The sequence below is a fragment of the Schistocerca gregaria genome, chromosome X, assembly GCF_023897955.1.
Source record: "Schistocerca gregaria isolate iqSchGreg1 chromosome X, iqSchGreg1.2, whole genome shotgun sequence".
In the NCBI taxonomy this organism is placed as follows: Eukaryota; Metazoa; Arthropoda; class Insecta; order Orthoptera; family Acrididae; genus Schistocerca; species Schistocerca gregaria.
In genome coordinates this window covers 680,710,948-680,727,581 of record NC_064931.1, presented here as the reverse complement: position 1 = coordinate 680,727,581, position 16,634 = coordinate 680,710,948, and the positions used below count along the sequence as shown (strand labels likewise).

General features: G+C 39.7%; 1 protein-coding gene across 5 annotated transcripts in view; it reads left to right on the top strand.

Annotated features, from left to right (window-relative positions):
- LOC126299616 (inner nuclear membrane protein Man1) overlaps nucleotides 1-16,634 on the top strand; it is a 315,326-nt gene that overhangs the window by 247,205 nt on the left and 51,487 nt on the right. For all 5 annotated transcript variants that reach the window (XR_007552835.1, XR_007552834.1, XM_049991654.1 and 2 more), the window contains 2 exons: nucleotides 8,565-8,732; nucleotides 15,330-15,514. Coding sequence is in view for 3 of the 5 variants with exons in the window: in XM_049991654.1 (XP_049847611.1) it covers nucleotides 8,565-8,732; nucleotides 15,330-15,514 (353 nt within the window). In the remaining 2 variants the exon portion in view is untranslated. The remainder of the gene's footprint in view (nucleotides 1-8,564; nucleotides 8,733-15,329; nucleotides 15,515-16,634) is intronic.

The following is a 16,634-nucleotide window of genomic DNA, read 5'->3' as shown; positions in this document are numbered from 1 at the left end:
ATGATTCTGTGCAGTGAGGTGTTGCAACAATTGAATTGGATTTTTTCTCCTGATATTGCAGAACTGTTTACATATTGCCTCACAGCCACATATTTCAAATGGACCGATGAGTTCTGTGAACAGACAGATGGTGTGGCAACAAATATCTTTAAGAAAAATTTGAGGAGCAGGTATTGGAAACTGCCAACAAGAAACCAAATATTTGGTTGCATTATGTGGATGATGCATTTTTTTGTGGAGGCATGGCAGAAAAGAACTGGGTTGTTTTGACAAACATCTCAATAGATCAGTGTGAAGATTCAGTTTGCCATGGAGGAGGCAGGCAGAAGATCAAATTTTCCTGATGTACTAGTTTTCAAGAAAGAAGATGGTAGCTTAGGCTATACACTTTACTGAAAACCCACATACACAGACTGTTACCTAGTGTGGGACTTGAACCACAACCCACAACTAAAGCGAGGCATCATAAACACTTTGGTGTATAGAGGAAGGAATGTCTGTGAACCAGAGTTGCTTGACACAGAATTCAACCATCTCATCAATCCATTGCTCAAGAATGGTTATTGGTCTGCTGATTTAAAAAGTGGTCTAAGACCACCATGCAGAAATCATAGTGATGCACAAGTGGCTACGGAATCGAAAGTTTTCTGCCTTTCATTTAAGACGTTAGTGACCACAGAGGAAAAATCTTCGAAAAACGGAATATGGCAGTAATATACAAACCCACCAGGAAGATACAAGATAACTTAAATTGACCAAGGATGCTCGTCAACCTTTAGAAGAAGCATAAATTCATAGGTTTCCATGTAGTTGTTGGGAGAATGGTCAGAGAATGACTAGAAGAGCAAGCACAAGGGCAATTGCAGAAGGGGGAGACTGACACAGCAGCTGTTGCAGAGCATGCTTTGCAGCCTGAGAAGACCACATTCATTTTGATAAGATTCAAGTACAGGCAGACACTATGAAACACTATACAGAGAGGCCATAGAGATTGTGAAATACCCTGGGAATTTACGTAGGAAGGAGGATGGTGTGAAATTGAATGGCATATGGATTCCAGTGTTGAAGGTGTGTACCAGTCTCCCACCATGAGGTAATAACAACAGCAGACGATGGCACTCAGCTACAGCCAATTGCATTTGGGTATTCAAAACTGTCATATCATGCCATTGCATGTCAACACGGGTGAACAGAATTTTTCTGCAGTCAGTATGAGCGAGGGTGTGAATCAGACACTCAAAGAAGCTACAATTCCTCCTGAATATGTGCTTCACAAGTGGGGATGAAACGTTGGTTTTAAATGTGAAAACCAGCCCGGACCATTTTATTAATTGAGACATAGCTAGTTAATTAATCCCATGTTCTTTGTACTATTTTGCATAATTTCTATAAAAATTACTTGGACAGAGTTCACTTATCACTAGCACATACATGGTTGGTTGTGTACATGGGTACATAGGGTGCCACGATGGCGTAAATTTGATAAAAAATGAACAAATGAGTTCTTGATGTAATCCATATTGTTAGGGAAACATGCATAAATTTTATCAAAAAGTAAACATCTACATCTACATGGATACTCTGCAAATCACATTTAAGCACCTGGCAGAGAGTTCATCGAACCGCCTTCACAATTCTCTATTATTCCAATCACGTATAGTGCGCAGGAAGAATGAACACCCATATCTTTCCGTATAAGCTCTAATTTCCCTTATTTTATCTTGGTGATCGTTCCTTTCTATGTAAGTCAGTGTCAACAAAATATTTTTGCATCCAGAGGAGAAAGTTGGTGATTGGAATTTTGCAAGAAGATTCCGTCGCAACGAAAAATGCCTTTCTTTTAATGATGTCCATCCCAAATCCTGTATCATTTCTGTGACACTCTCTCCCATATTTCGCAATAATACAAAACATGCTCTTTCTTTGAACTTTTTCAATGTACTCAGTCAGTCCTATCTGGTAAGTATCCCACACCGTGCAACAGTATTCTAAAAGTGGACGGAGAAGCGTAGTGTAGGCAGTCTCTTTAGTAGGTCTGTTACATTTTCTAAGTGTCCTGCCAATAAAATACAGTCTTCGGTTAGCCTTTCCCACAACATTTTCTGTGTGTTCCTTCCAATTTAAATTGTTTGTAATTGTAATACCTAGGTATTTAGTTGAATTTACGGCCTTTATATTTTACTGATTTATCGTGTAACCGAAGTTTGACGCGTTCCTTTTAGCACTCATGTCAATGACCTCACACTTTTCGTTACTTAAGGTCAACTGCCACTTTTCACACCATTCTGATATTTCTTCTAAATCGTTTTGCAGTTTGTTTTGATCTTCTGATGACTTTATTAGTCGATAAACAACATCATCATCTGCAAACAACCGAAGACGGCTGCTCAGATTGTCTCCCAAATCGTTTATATAGATAAGGAACAGCAAAGGGCCTATAACACCAGAAATAACTTCCATTTTACTTGATGACTTTCTGTCGATTACAACGAACTGTGAGCTCTCTGACAGGAAATCACAGATCCAGTCACATAACTGAGACAATATTCCATAAGCACGCAATTTCACTATGAGCCGCTTGTGTGGTATAGTGTCAAAAGCCTTCTGGAAATCCAGAAATATGGAATCGATCTGAAATCCCTTGTCAATAGCACTCAGCACTTCATGAGAATAAAGAGCTAGTTGTGTTTCAAAGGAACAATGTTTTCTAAACCCATGTTGACTGTGTATCAATAGACCATTTTCTTCGAGTTAATTCATTATGTTCGAACACAATACATGTTCTAAAATCCTGCTGCATATTGATGTTAACGATATGGGCCTGTAATTTAGTGGATTATTCCTACTACCTTTCTTTAATATTGGTGTGATCTATGCATTTTTCCAGTCTTTGGGTACAGATCTTTCGTTGAGCATACGGTTGTATATGATTAAATATGGACCTAATGTATCAGCATACTCCAAAAGGAACCTAATTAGTATACAGTCTGGACCAGAAGACTTGCTTTTATTAAGTGATTTGAGTTGCTTCACTACTCCGAGGATATTTACTTCTATGTTACTCATGTTGGCAGCTGTTCTCGATTCGAATTCTGGAATATTTACTTCGTCTTCTTTTGTAGAGGCATTTCGGAAGGCTGTGTTTCGTAACTCTGCTTTTGCAGCACTGTCTTCGATGGTATCTCCATTGCTATTGTGCAGAGAAGGCATTGATTGTTTCTTGCCGTTAACATACTTCACGTATGACCAAAATCGCTTTTGGTTTTCTGCCAGGTTTCGAGACGAAGTTTCGTTGTGGAAACTGTTATAAGCACCTCGCATTGAAATCCTCACTAAATTTCGAGCTTCTGTAAAAGATCGCCAATCTTGGGGATTTTGCGTCTGTTTAAATTTGGCATGTTTGTTTCATTGTTTCTGCAACAGTGTTCTAACCCATTTTGTGTACCAAGGAGGATCAGCTCCATCGTTAATTTATTTGGTGTATATCTTTCAATTGCTACTGATACTATTTCTTTGAATTTAAGCTACATCTGGTCTACACTTATATTATTAATTTGGAATGAGTGGAGATTGTCTCTTAGGAAGGCGTCAAGTGAATTTTTATCTGCTTTTTTGAATAGGTATATTTTTCAAGGATTTGGGGATTACAATATTCAATCTTGCTACTACAGCCCTGTGTTCACTAATCCCTGAATCGGTTTTGATGCTAGTTATTAACTCAGGATTTTTTGTTGCTAAGAGCTCAAGTGTGTTTTCACAACCATTTACTATCCGCATGGGCTCATGAACTAATTGCTCGAGATAATTTTCAGAGAATGCATTTAGCACAATTTCAGATGATATTTTATGCGTACCTCCAGAATTAAACATGTATTTTCGCCAACATATCGAGGGTAAATTAGTCACCATCAACTATTATCGTATAATTCAGGTACATGTTTGAAATCAAACTCAAGTTTTCTTTGAACCTTTCAGCAACTGTATCATCTGAATTGGGAGGTCGGTATAAGGAGCCAATTATTTTTAAATGCGAACATTTTTAGGTTAGGCTTTACCATGACTGTTATTGACATTAAATGAAACAATAAGTTTACTGTTACCAGTCACTGTTTATTTGTTTCCACGACGCGTTTCGAAGGTTTAAACCTCCATCATCAGGTGGATATACATCAGTTAATATGGCATTTGTGTGTTTGTGTTATGTTACGATTTCTTTGGAGGAAGTTGTGACACTGTCTAGTGGAAAAACAAAACAGTATTTCAGAACTTGGTCTGTTTTGACAAAAATTGAACTTGTATCTAGCAGTAGACATAAATTAAGTAAGATAAAGTACCTCCAGTGGTCACAGGATCCTTTCACAGTCGTAACGCATCACATGAACACTATCATATTGTATAAACAAATATGGCGTCGTAATCTATTAGGTGCATGGATCGTACAGCAAAAGAGAAAACGTTATCACAAAGTCCAGAGAATATACGTCCTAACAACATTATTACAGAAAACTTTTTTGAAGGATTTGGAGGTGTTGAATACATTTGTTGGAGTAAATACTTCAGGCAGTAAGTACATACGATTTTGACAGCTTAAAATAGCATAAAGTTCATACTCATTTATACAATCAGGTGAGGTATTAGAAACTTTCAGTACAATAATCATATTGGCTACAGTGATAAGATAAAATAAAATAATACACAATTGACAATTCTTATAGGGGTACATAGGTAGATATGAAAGGCTGGAGGTAGAGGGGGAAGGAATATAAAGAGAACATGAGAGGGAGGGAGAGGGTGGAGAGAGAGATTGTATGACAGCAACTTTACAAGGCAAAGAATCTTAAGATTATATCTGTTGCATGTATTAACTGTCTAAAGGTTGTGGTAATACATTGGTAAATGTTTAAAAAGTGCACATGGATGTGCATTTGTATCAGCAGTTGTATACATAGTTTCAAGCTGACAAGGGGTACAAGCTGTTGGTGTAATTGTATATCTGTAAATGAAGTCAATCTCCTGTACACTCAGGGCTGTTATGGTAACATAAATAAATATTAGTGGTAAATCTTAGGGTCTGTGTGTGTGTGTGTGTGTGTGTGTGTGTGTGTGTGTGTGTGTGTGTGTGTGCTTAGTAATTTTTAATGACGTAGGCAGTTGTTGAAAACGGAGATGATACTACTGTAAATATTGTCATTTTTGTCATTTAAGATGCATTCTGGTTGTTTAGTTTGATGTTTGTATATTTGGAGTGTTTCAAGGATGTCTAGTTTTCTGCCTTTTGGTTGGATGTGTAGGATGCTGATACTTGTGTTGTTAACATGGTGTTCTGTTTCATGCAGGTGGGTGGCAATAGCTGATGGGTGGTATTTTTTGTTTTTTAGTGCTGCCATGTGTTCTTTGAACCTAATCTCAAATGATCTCCCTGTCTGGCCTATGTATAAGCAGTCACAGTCTAAACATTTAATTTTGTATATGCCTGTGTGATGCAGAGGGTTTTGTGTGCTGATGTTGTGGGGTAATTTCTGTCCGATCCTGTTGTCTGTTGTGAAGGATATGCTTATGCCTTTTCGTTTGAAGGCATTGGCTATCTGATAGGAAATCTTACCTAGAAAGGGGATTGTGTGGAAGATGATATTTTCTTTTTGTTTTTTGTGTTGTGATTTCTTTGCCATTATTGAGTGTTTTAGGGTGTCTACTATGGAGCTGTTATAACCATTTGCAATAGCTGTTTGTTTTATTATTTGAATTTCTTGATCACTTTTGTCTTCAGAGAGTGGTAGTTGGATGGTATTCACTCACACCAATGCTGATGGGATCAAGGAGCCACTATTGTCTGTCATGACTAAAGTTTCATATCCCTACTGCTTCAAAAATATGTACAAACTGCCACATGAGTACAAGTTTTCACATGACTAAAAGCATTTGATCACAAAATGATAAAGGAAAACAGCAGAATTGTGCTTCTTGTTGACAACTGTGCGGCCCACATGAAAGATGTTTGGTTGCAAAACATTCAAGTTGCTTTCTTTCCTGGATATATTCTAAGGAGCTCATGGAAAAGGAATTATAAAAGTCAGAAAACAATTTTATCTCAAGTGTCTAGTGATACCTAAAACACATTAATGTGTTGGTGTCTGTGAAGCTGCTATAACCTCTGGATGCACTGAATTTTGTTTCATGTGCCTGAGATGCCATAGAACCTTGAGTCATTGCAAACTGTTTCCAGAAGGTAGGATTTTCTTAAAAGTGTTTGTCAATCTTTCATTTTTTGGTAAATATTTTTGTAATGCACATCATTGTCTTTATAATATTTTAGTAATTAATTATTTGATTGATTGATTTTCTTCACTGACATGTGGTGGGGCAGATATCGAAGTTAACAATCCTAAATAAAAATTATGAACATGCTGAATTAAACCAAAAACATCACAGTAACTAAGTGGTTAAAGAATAAGCATAAATGTGGACATCTGCATAATGACAAACTTTGCCACCATAGCTGTTATTGTTTAATGCTTTTCTTATGAGCCACACCTCACATGCTCACCACTGTTAAAAGTGTTATTTTAAGCTTGATGAGAGAGAGACAGAGATGTGAAAAAATAAGTTTAGTTCCCCAGTTGACATTACAAGCTTATTTGAAGTCGGCTCAGTGAATTTCTGTACACCTTGTAAAATGTAAATTTGAAAGAAAGCTCAGATGCTATGATTTTTCTTCATGCCCTCTATCACCGCTGACGATCTACACTGTGTGGTGTGGGTGTGGTGCAAATTATATACGTGAATAGCGTATATACTTGTTGCAAATGTATTGTGTCAGATTTGAACACAAATGTCTTTAAAATGTGCTGTTGCAAAACCCTTGTTCTGTTGTCTTGTTTTTCCATTACCTTTGTAACCTAGCAGTAGTATCATAATTGCTTGTTGAAGCTAAATGTTGAAAGTTGTGTTGGCAACGCCAGTTGTGGATTACATCAGCATTTCCTCCCTCACGTCCCCCCTCTCCACAAAAGCCTAAAATATTCCCTTAACTCTGCCACCACTCGTGGTGTGAACCATCTATCTTTCGTGCCACTTGTAACTTGTTCAGTCTCATCAGATGTGAATAAGAAGAAAATGGGATGAAGAAAAGCGAGACATCGAGTAAGAACTTAGAATCCAGGTAAACCTTGCTAGGAAGAACTGTAAAATGGAGGAATTTTTACCATTGAGCTTGTGTGTTTTTCACAGGGGCTACAAATTTGCCTGTGGACCATTGAAGAGATTTTACTAGGTGTAACTGTGATGGTGGTGGTAAAATACCTAACCCTTTGAGGATATGAGTACAACCCAACCACAAAATTCACCCTGTTTGCAAAAATTACAGAAATGTGACAGAAGCATGAAAACAAGGTGGTACATTTTAATTTTGCCCAGACATGTAGCACACCAGTGGCAGTTTGAGCTGGGAATGGATAAATGTTCCTGATAAGTTTCATGTAGATTGTAATCATATCTGGATTTGGTGTACAGATGGTGAAATAACAGTCTAGCACTAATTCACTAGTTGAGGTAGTCTTTTGTGACAAAAAGCTATAATTTTGGATACAGTCAGTTATGGCTTAAGCTTTTTGTCTACATGGGTACAGGCAGTAATGGATCAATGGGGTTCTGTAGCCAGATTTTTGACATTTTTTTCCCCACTATCATTATGTAGGAGGAAGAGACTTGCCTGTACAGCTTGCATGATGTAATAGACTGATGTCCAGTACTGTGACTTGTAATACATTTTGTTTAAGGCAGAGCTGTGTGTTCTCTGCCATCAGTCATCTCCACAAATGCGGAGCAGTATTGGGTCCAAGTGCAAGATGACTGGTGAAATGCGTTACTGGGGACTATTCGTAAATTTGTTTAACCATTAGAATGAATATTCATTATGTAATCTAGATTCCTGTTTATCAAACAAATATCAATACATTAAATTATACAGAATCCAATAAAAACTTGTGACCCGTCTCAATGCAGCAAGCTTGTTTCAGAATAATTTTAAGAACCAACATTAAGTAATATTTCATCACATACTGTATAAGTCAGACAGGAAATGGAGGTGGTTTTACAAGCATCTGGGGACAATCCTTGCAAGACTGAATTTTCTTGATCAATTTTGGGAACTCAGTTCAAAATATAGGCACCTTGCTCAACATACTGTACCAATAAATTGATGCCTTTGGTTATGAACTGACAAAATATAATGTTTACAAACTGACATGGCAGGGAATATGTTTTTTGTAAATTTCCTTTAAGTTCCTCATGGCAAGAAAATTATTTGCAAAGGAGGGAATGTGACAGATATGTCACAGTCTGATAAATAGCTACACATTATGGAAACACATTTTACATTTCAATTGCCACAGTTTCAATCTTGTACCCACACAATCCTGTTCATTATCATGTGGTGTTTGGCCTATTTACATTTTCATGGAGATCTGAAGTCATTTTTTCTCTTAGTTTTAATCTTGATGCATGTTGTATGATAGTGATCAGCTATGTAATATATGCTATTGTATGATAAATATCCAATTTTGTAGTTCGAGTGGCGAAGATATCAATCAGGAGAAACTGTCCAGAAGCAATAATCACCGAAGCAGTAAGATCTGGCAAGGTCAAGCATTTGAAACCATGGCGGGGAGTCCAAACTCTGTGCCTTGCAGCCCAACACCTTGTCTGAAAATTCGACACATGTTTGATCCAGATGCGTAAGTAACATTTTAATTATAAGAGGTATTTGCACATAAAACTGCTTTCTAATGAATGTCTCAGGACCCAAATATTTTCACCTTAAATGGGAGTTTTCTCTGAGTACATGGAACAAGCAAGTTGTGGTGATATGGGTGTTACTTAATTACAAATTTACCAGTATTCTATGCTGAACATTTAAATACTTTTCGCAGAACACTTTTTTTTAAATCCTCCTCCACCACCACCCATGTCACTGCGCCATCAGAATTGTAATTTTTATTGTTACCACCAGCTCCTAATTTACAGTATTCCTTCACAAGCGTTTCACACGCCTGACTTGCATCCATTTGGGTGTGGAAGTCAAGCTGCCATCATCACAACAAACACCTGGAAACCACATTTTCAAAAATATTAGTGATCCTACTACATTCTTCTTCTAAAACGAGGTTATCTTCAGTGGCAAATGTGCTACAGAATTCCAGGCAGTAACAAACATATGCAGACCATATGGAATGTAAAGTCTCATTACATACTTTCTCTCAAAGAGTGAAACTAACTTCCACACAAGTGATACTCTTTATTTGGCTTTAGCGGAGTGTATTACACTCAGGTCTATATTCTGCAGATGACTCGGGCAGTTCAGAGAAAGGAATACTCAATTTGCATTCCTCAAAAAATCATGCTTCATTGGGATGTACAGGGCTCTGGTCAATAATAAATACAATTTTCCTTCCTGCTGCACACACCTTGGCGTCTAAATGCCTAATAAATCGTGTAAAATTTTTTTGATGTCATCCAGGCACTGCTGTTGTACTCACACGTACAATGTAGTGATCGTACACTCCTGGAAATTGAAATAAGAACACCGTGAATTCATTGTCCCAGGAAGGGGAAACTTTATTGACACATTCCTGGGGTCAGATACATCACATGATCACACTGACAGAACCACAGGCACATAGACACAGGCAACAGAGCATGCACAATGTCGGCACTAGTACAGTATATATCCACCTTTCGCAGCAATGCAGGCTGCTTTTCTCCCATGGAGACGATCGTAGAGATGCTGGATGTAGTCCTGTGGAACGGCTTGCCATGCTATTTCCACCTGGCGCCTCAGTTGGACCAGCGTTCGTGCTGGATGTGCAGACCGCGTGAGACGACGCTTCATCCAGTCCCAAACATGCTCAATGGGGGACAGATCCGGAGATCTTGCTGGCCAGGGTAGTTGACTTACACCTTCTAGAGCACGTTGGGTGGCACGGGATACATACGGACGTGCATTGTCCTGTTGGAACAGCAAGTTCCCTTGCCGGTCTAGGAATGGTAGAACGATGGGTTCGATGACGGTTTGGATGTACTGTGCACTATTCAGTGTCCCCTCGACGATCACCAGAGGTGTACGGCCAGTGTAGGAGATCGCTCCCCACACCATGATGCCGGGTGTTGGCCCTGTGTGCCTCGGTCGTATGCAGTCCTGATTGGGGCACTCACCTGCACGGCGTCAAACACGCATACGACCATCATTGGCACCAAGGCAGAAGCGACTCTCATCTCTGAAGACGACACGTCTCCATTCGTCCCTCCATTCACATCTGTCGCGACACCACTGGAGGCGGGCTGCACGATGTTGGGGCGTGAGCGGAAGACGGCCTAATGGTGTGCGGGACCGTAGCCCAGCTTCATGGAGACGGTTGCGAATGGTCCTCGCCGATACCCCAGGAGCAACAGTGTCCCTAATTTGCTGGGAAGTGGCGGTGTGGTCCCCTACGGCACTGCGTAGGATCCTACGGTCTTGGCGTGCATCCGTGCGTCGCTGCGGTCCGATCCCAGGTCGACGGGCACGTGCACCTTCCGCCGACCACTGGCAACAACATCGATGTACTGTGGGGACCTCACGCCCCACGTGTTGAGCAATTCAGCAGTACGTCCACCCGGCCTCCCGCATGCCCACTATACACCCTCGCTCAAAGTCCGTCAACTGCACATACGGTTCACGTCCACGCTGTCGCGGCATGCTACCAGTGTTAAAGACTGCGATGGAGCTCCGTATGCCACGGCAAACTGGCTGACACTGACGGCGGCGGTGCACAAATGCTGCGCAGCTAGCGCCATTCGACGGCCAACACCGCGGTTCCTGGTGTGTCCGCTGTGCGGTGCGTGTGATCATTGCTTGTACAGCCCTCTCGCAGTGTCCGGAGCAAGTATGGTGGGTCTGACACACCGGTGTCAATGTGTTCTTTTTTCCATTTCCAGGAGTGTATATTTCTTAAACACCTGAGTATTTTACATTTTCCTATTAGTGGAGGAAACTTTTCACTTTCGGCGCTATTTACACACAGTAGTGTTGTCATCTACTCTTTATCATTTCTTATGTAAGTGGCATTTTTCTTCCTTCACAGAACATGTTTTTTTACAGGAAGTTAATTATAAAAGACGCCACTTCCATCAGTTTTCAAAATGTCTCCGGGCTAAAAACCTATATCTGTCGCAGCAATGTAATATTTTTCCGCAGCCACACTTTCTCCACTTACACCTTGAAATGACAGATTACGTGTGTGTGTGTGTGTGTGTGTGTGTGTGTGTGTGTGTGTGTGTGTGTGTGTGTGTGTGTGTGTGTGTTATATATATATGACCCAACCAGCTGTGCAGTGCATTGAAATTTTCAGTGATTAAGTGCCCTGAAATTTTCAGGCAGTTACTCAAGACTTCCCTTAAGTACTCTGAGGTGACTCAGTGGAATACTTCCTAATATTGTGTTGGACCTCCTTTTGCCTGGTGTAGTGCAGTAACTCGACATGGCTTGGACTCAGCAAGGTGCTGGAAGTGGCCTGCAGAAATATTGAGCCATGCTACCTCCATAACCATCCATAATTGTGAAAGTGTTACTGGTGCAGGATTTTGTGCACGAACTGACTGTTTGATTATGTCCCCTAAGGGTTTGTGGGATTTATGTCAGGTGATCTGAGTTGTCATATGATTTGCTTGAATTGTCCTGAATGTTCTTCAAACAATTTATGAACAGTTCTGCCCAGTGACATGGGGCATTGTCATCCATGAAAATTCCATCATTGTTTGGGAATGTAAAGTCCATGAATGGCTGCAGACAGTCTCCAAGCAGCAAAACATAACCATTTCCAGTGAATGATCGGTTCAGTTGGACCAAGGACCCACTTGATTCTATGTAAACACAGCACCCACCATTACAGAGCCACCATCAGCTTGCACAGTGTCTTGTTGAAAACTTGGGCCCACAGCTTCATGGGGTCTGCGCTACACTTAAAACCTAACATCAGCTCTTACCAACTGAAATTGGGACTCATCTGACCAGGCCATGGTTGTCCAGTCATCTAGGGTCCAACTGAGATGGTCATGAGCCCAGTAGAGGTGCTGTAGGCGATATCGTGCTGGTAGCAAAGGCAGCCACATTGATCGGGTGGTGCCATAACTTATTAATGGCAAATTTTGCTGCACTGTCCTAACAGATACATTTGTCGTACATCCAATATAGATTTCTGTGGTTACTTCATGCGGTGTTGCTTGTCTGTTAGCACCGACAACTCTATAAAAATGCTACAGCTTTCTGTCATTAAGTGAAGGCTGTTGGCCAGTGCATTATCTGTGGGAGAGGTAATGCATGAAATGTGGTATTCTTGGCCCAGTCTTAACACTGTGGATCTCAGAATATTGAATTCCCCAATGATTTCCAGAAAGGAATATCCCACGCATCTAGCTCCAGCTAATATTCCATGTTCAGAGTCTGTTAATTTCAGTCATGTAGCCATAATCATGTTGGACACCTTTTTGCATGACTCGTTTGAGTACAAATGTAACCATGGTTGGATGTGCCAGGAGAAGGAAGTTGGTTCGTCAAGAAAAATGACTGGTCTTAATGTATTAAAAATAGTCTTTCCGAGAAAAGTCGAGGAACATAATGATTTCCATGGCTTCCACAGTGCATAGTTAGCATGAAGGTAAAACTGGAGAAATTGAAATATACAGAAAGCCTTATTGAGTTTTTATTTACTTCCATGTGCCAGACAATGGTATTGGCTGTATCTTTTGCTGCACCCTTTGGTGGCTTGGACAATGCATAACTGTATATAAATTGTATAAGTTGGGCACTTTAGCTAGAAATTTAATTGGAAGGGGTACATTCTTTTCCTCTTCCATCTTGTGGTTGACGAGTCTTCACAATCTTAAAATGCTTTCTGTTTTGCATTCATATTTGTGTGTTTTGGATTTATAATTAGGTTCCACAATGAGCATACTAGATCTGGGATTTTTACTAACTACTCAACATGTATTTTTTATCCAATTTACCAGGCACAGACAGACGTAATGCAAGATTGATTGGAGTTACAAATATCAACTTTATTAGTGCCAGTCTGCTGCTCAGTACTTCTTTTATACAGTCTGTTATTTTCTTTTCTCATACTACTGTCTGTATCCTGTCGCATATTTTTTCAATATAATTTTATTTCATACCTCAATTGACTTAATTTCTTACCCACATTTCCACTTCGCTTTGCCTTCATACCACTTGCGGATTAATTTAATTTGTGACACTAGGTTGCACAGGAGGCTGCAACCGTTATATGATTAACTGAGCATGCTCTTGAAATTGCTTCAAGTCACTAAGTAAAAACTTTATTGAAGCATTACAGGCATGGCCCAACATTAGATTATATGTCAAGAACACCACCACAATTGTCATACAAGCATGAATTAAAGATGACATATTAAGTGCAAACCCACTTAGGTTCATAGAAAAGAAGTTTACATACCAGAAACAAACTTGATATAGAGTATCCTGTCAAGTGATAACTCTGCTGACATTGATGCTCAACTGTCAGCAGACCACAGTAACAAGCAAGTTAACATTTCATACCACTGGGTGACATGGTTGTGACAGCACAAGAACCATGTGTTACAAAATTATGTAACTATAGTAGAATGTGTTAATTTCTTTAGAGTGCATAAACAGAATATTAACTTACACCAGCTCTATATATGTGAGTATGAAATATATCTAATATAATCCTCTGTACAATCCATTAGTTCTGTCAAGACAGGAAGAGGCACAGATGCATATGCCCAAAGGCAGAGGGAGGGGGTGTGAAGTTGGAAATTATCTCTCTGTTAATTTGGTGTCATTAAAATGTTAATATAGTCACAGCACATTAAAATATTGTAAAGTTACAAAGACAATTAAATAGAAATAACAAAATTTATTTACCAGGCACTATGGGAGATCACCTGTTCCGTAATGTACATTAAAAAAAGAAATGAGCTGGATGCTGTAAAATGAAAATTGCGGAAAGGTTCATGATGCCATTGGCTGCAGAAGGAGGTGTGGTCCTTATAAGAGCATTGCCACTGGAGGGTTACAGATGCACACTCACACAACATGACAAAGTGACCATGCACGCACATCGATAATTTACTTTTCTCTGTCATGTTGAACACAGTGAAATGCAGATTTCAGAAGAAGAGAAAAGGGGCGTAGTACTCTCCCTGACAACGGAAGAAATGGAAATTTTTTGAAGAATGGGACAAATATACAGAGAGCACTGCATGTCTGTTGCAAAGGTCAAGACATGGCAAAGCAATTCAGGATAGGACAGATGTCATTTGCCAGTGATGCATGGTCTGAAATGTCGCACCACCTAACCGATACCGTTGTCCAGACAGGCAAGTGACAGTAGTGGCCATTGCCACAGAAGTCAGATTGAATGTTGTAAGTATTCACGCCATCGTTAAGGACAGATTGAAATGTCACAAAGTGTGCACCCAGTGGGTGCCTCGCAGTCTTCACTCAGCACAGCAGGCATATCGAATGGGATTCTCTGTTGAGCCTCTGCAGTGGTGTGCTGAGGAAGTGAATAAGTTCATGTCACATGTGGTCACTGGAGAAGAAACATTATGTCATCAATATGAACTGAGTCAAAACTACAGTCTCCAGTGAAAGCATGCAGGGTCATCGCCAACAGAAAACTCCAATGCCATCCAAGTATGTAAGAAAAGGTTATTCACACTAGATAAGGGTCTCTTTATTTACTTTTTGCATCATAGGACAACAGTGAATGTACATTAATACTCACAAACCATGGCCAGGCTTCACAAAGTGATAAAATAGAAATGGATAGGGTAGCTCACCCACAGGTCGTTCTGCTTCACACTGTTACAAGACTCCATACAACAAACGGAGTCAAGAAGCGCTTGCAAACATTCAAATTGGAGGTCCTCAGTCACCCTCCATACTTTTCAGACCTGTCTCCCTGTGATTGTGCCATTTTTAGTGAACCAAAGAAGGTGCTAAGAGGCACATGATTCACCTTGGATGAGGACATCAAGCAGTACATTTGGAACTGGTTGAAAGTGCAGCTGGAGGAATTTTATGAGACAACTGTTCGCCACCTTGTGTGACAGTGGGACAAGTTCCCCAGCAGTGCTAGTCAGTACCTTTGAAATAAAGGTACAAATTTCTTTTTACAGGCCTCTGGCTCATGTATTTTTAATCCCCTTCATAGCAGCAGTTAAACACAAATAAGTTCACATTTACACTTGTCCATTGTTTACATTATGTTAGGTTAAAAACTTTGTTATTACAGCGAGCATGGTGAAGACTGGCCAACATTTATTCGAGACGCCATACTAGAAAAGTGTGAGGGAGTGGCCATCCTTCATCTCTTTGTTGACAAAGCTTCTCGTGAAGGATGTGTGTATGTGAAGTGTCAGACACCAGAAGATGCAGGCAGAGCGTATTGTGCACTGCATGGCTGGTGGTTTGGTAATTGTAAGTATACTACGCATTTCTATGTTTATTGTTACTTCCTGTTGCTAGCAGATTGTATATAATATTTTACTGTCTAAACTCTTAAAAGTGCACACACATTTATTTATTGATATAATTAACAATAAAATGAGAGAAAATGTTAAAACATTATTCCTCGTATATTTTGTATATCATTTTGTTGTGTGAAAATAACTGCTGATGAGTTTAATTTTTGTTTCATATTTGGTTTAGTATATTTGACCACATTATCCTTTGAAGCTCAGAGCCTCATTGCTGTCATTTCTATGTCTTGTTCCGTTTCCCCGTACTCATTCATGCATTCTCCATGGTTTTGTATGGCTTGTGTCATCACTTTTACATATCTTTGTACAAGGGTCATTAAGAAAGTTTTCAGAAACCACTGCAGATTGTAGCATTTCCTGAAATTTGTGCTCACCTTTGCTCAAAATACTCTCCTCCACCATTATAACTCCCAAACCACTTAGTGGTATTTCCAAAATACCGTCAAAAGTGAAGGTAGCATCCAGTTTACCTCAAGGCTGCTGTTGAAATTATTTGTAATTGACATGACGGATAACCTACAATGCTGTTTGGAGATAAAATAGTTGTGTGCAAGGAGATGACAGCATTAGAAATTTGTTATGGAGCGCAGAGAGGCTTGGAGGTGATCAGTGCCTGGTGTAGTGGTTAACAGTGTTTGATTTCTTTTAACACGTGGTATTATAGCTCTCTACAGATCCACCAGTTCAAATTTCATGACATTCGTCTCCAGACTTGGTACAGTGCTAAGCTGGGACATAAGTTAATTTTGTGTTAATGGATCTATTTATGTTGTTCGACCTGAACAGTTTCATCTTTCTAGGTACTGCATTGTGAACCTACCTTCAACACTGATACTTTCTTCACAACCAACCATATTTTTATTCTGAGAATTCTCTACTCCCCAAGTAACTGATTCTGAGGTGAAAAAAATGTTTACACATCTACTTAGGCCAGACAGCCTGAAGCAGACAACGTATTTTTCGTAGAGCATAGGGAAACTGTAGCAGGCTTATAGATAATACCTTCACAGATTGTTCTCTAGCTGGAGGGGTATAGTATAGCAATGGCCTCTGAGAAC